Here is an 823-nt window from a genome sequence, read left to right as displayed (position 1 = left end):
TCATGAAGCCGTCTGACAGCAGGACGTCCGGAGCGTGTCGGTCCATGTAGGAGCAGCAGGCGGCGGCGAGGGCGCTCAGGGAGTACAGGCTGGCCACGTCGAACACCAGACACACGTTCTGTGTGCTCAGCACCGTGCGCAGGAACTCAGACGTGGAGTCCTCCAGCAGCTGCAGGCCGTAGCGGTTGGCGAGGCCCAGGAAGTCCAGCAGAACCTCCTCGCGTGCGGCGCTGAGACTGGCCCGGCCCGTGTACAGATACTGCAGCAGCATCCCGAAGGCTTCGGCGCGGGTGTCCTCCAAATGCACCTCGGCCTGCGGCTGCGACTCCTTCATTCCTCCGTACAGAAGAGCCCTGAGGAGAACATCACGTCAAGACAAACGCCTGCTGCGCTTCATCTAGATCACATCCACTCATCCCGCTTGAAGAGGAGAAATCGGGAAAAACTCATAGCTGATTTTACAAAACAGCCTCTGCGGTCCACAAACTGTGTGTCAGCTCCTCACACAAAGCCAAGACTGACGACTCTCACCGTCACCAGCCAGAAACATACACAGTAACCAAACAGCTACCACTAGCCACTGACTTTCATAGCATTTTTTTCTCCCATACTATGGATATCAATGGTTACGGTCAACTTTTTGGTTACCAACATTCTTCATAATATATTTTTGTGAAAGAAACTCATACAGGTTTGGAACAACTTCAGAATTCAAAAATAAAATAAATAAAATAAAAATCAATCAACAAAAAACAATTTACTCACTCTTATTTTTGGGTGAACAATCCCTTCATTGCTCGTACACTTTTAAATGGCTCTTTAA

The 823-nt window shown here is 49.8% G+C and overlaps 1 protein-coding gene across 1 annotated transcript; it reads right to left on the bottom strand.

Annotated features, from left to right (window-relative positions):
• Nucleotides 1–17: 17 nt before the first annotated feature.
• On the bottom strand, nt 18–823 carry LOC107735505 (BTB/POZ domain-containing protein 9-like; the record flags this gene model as incomplete). Its single annotated transcript, XM_016547163.1, has 2 exons — nt 766–823; nt 18–353 (listed from the first exon to the last, which is right to left on the bottom strand). A coding segment is annotated over exon 2 (317 nt), but the record flags the coding sequence as incomplete, so codon positions are not given.

The sequence above is a fragment of the Sinocyclocheilus rhinocerous genome, unplaced genomic scaffold, assembly GCF_001515625.1.
Source record: "Sinocyclocheilus rhinocerous isolate Xijiao unplaced genomic scaffold, SAMN03320098_v1.1 C36101804, whole genome shotgun sequence".
Lineage (NCBI taxonomy): Eukaryota > Metazoa > Chordata > Actinopteri > Cypriniformes > Cyprinidae > Sinocyclocheilus > Sinocyclocheilus rhinocerous.
The sequence above is the reverse complement of the archived record's forward strand: the minus strand, read 5'-3'. Positions and strand labels throughout refer to the sequence as shown.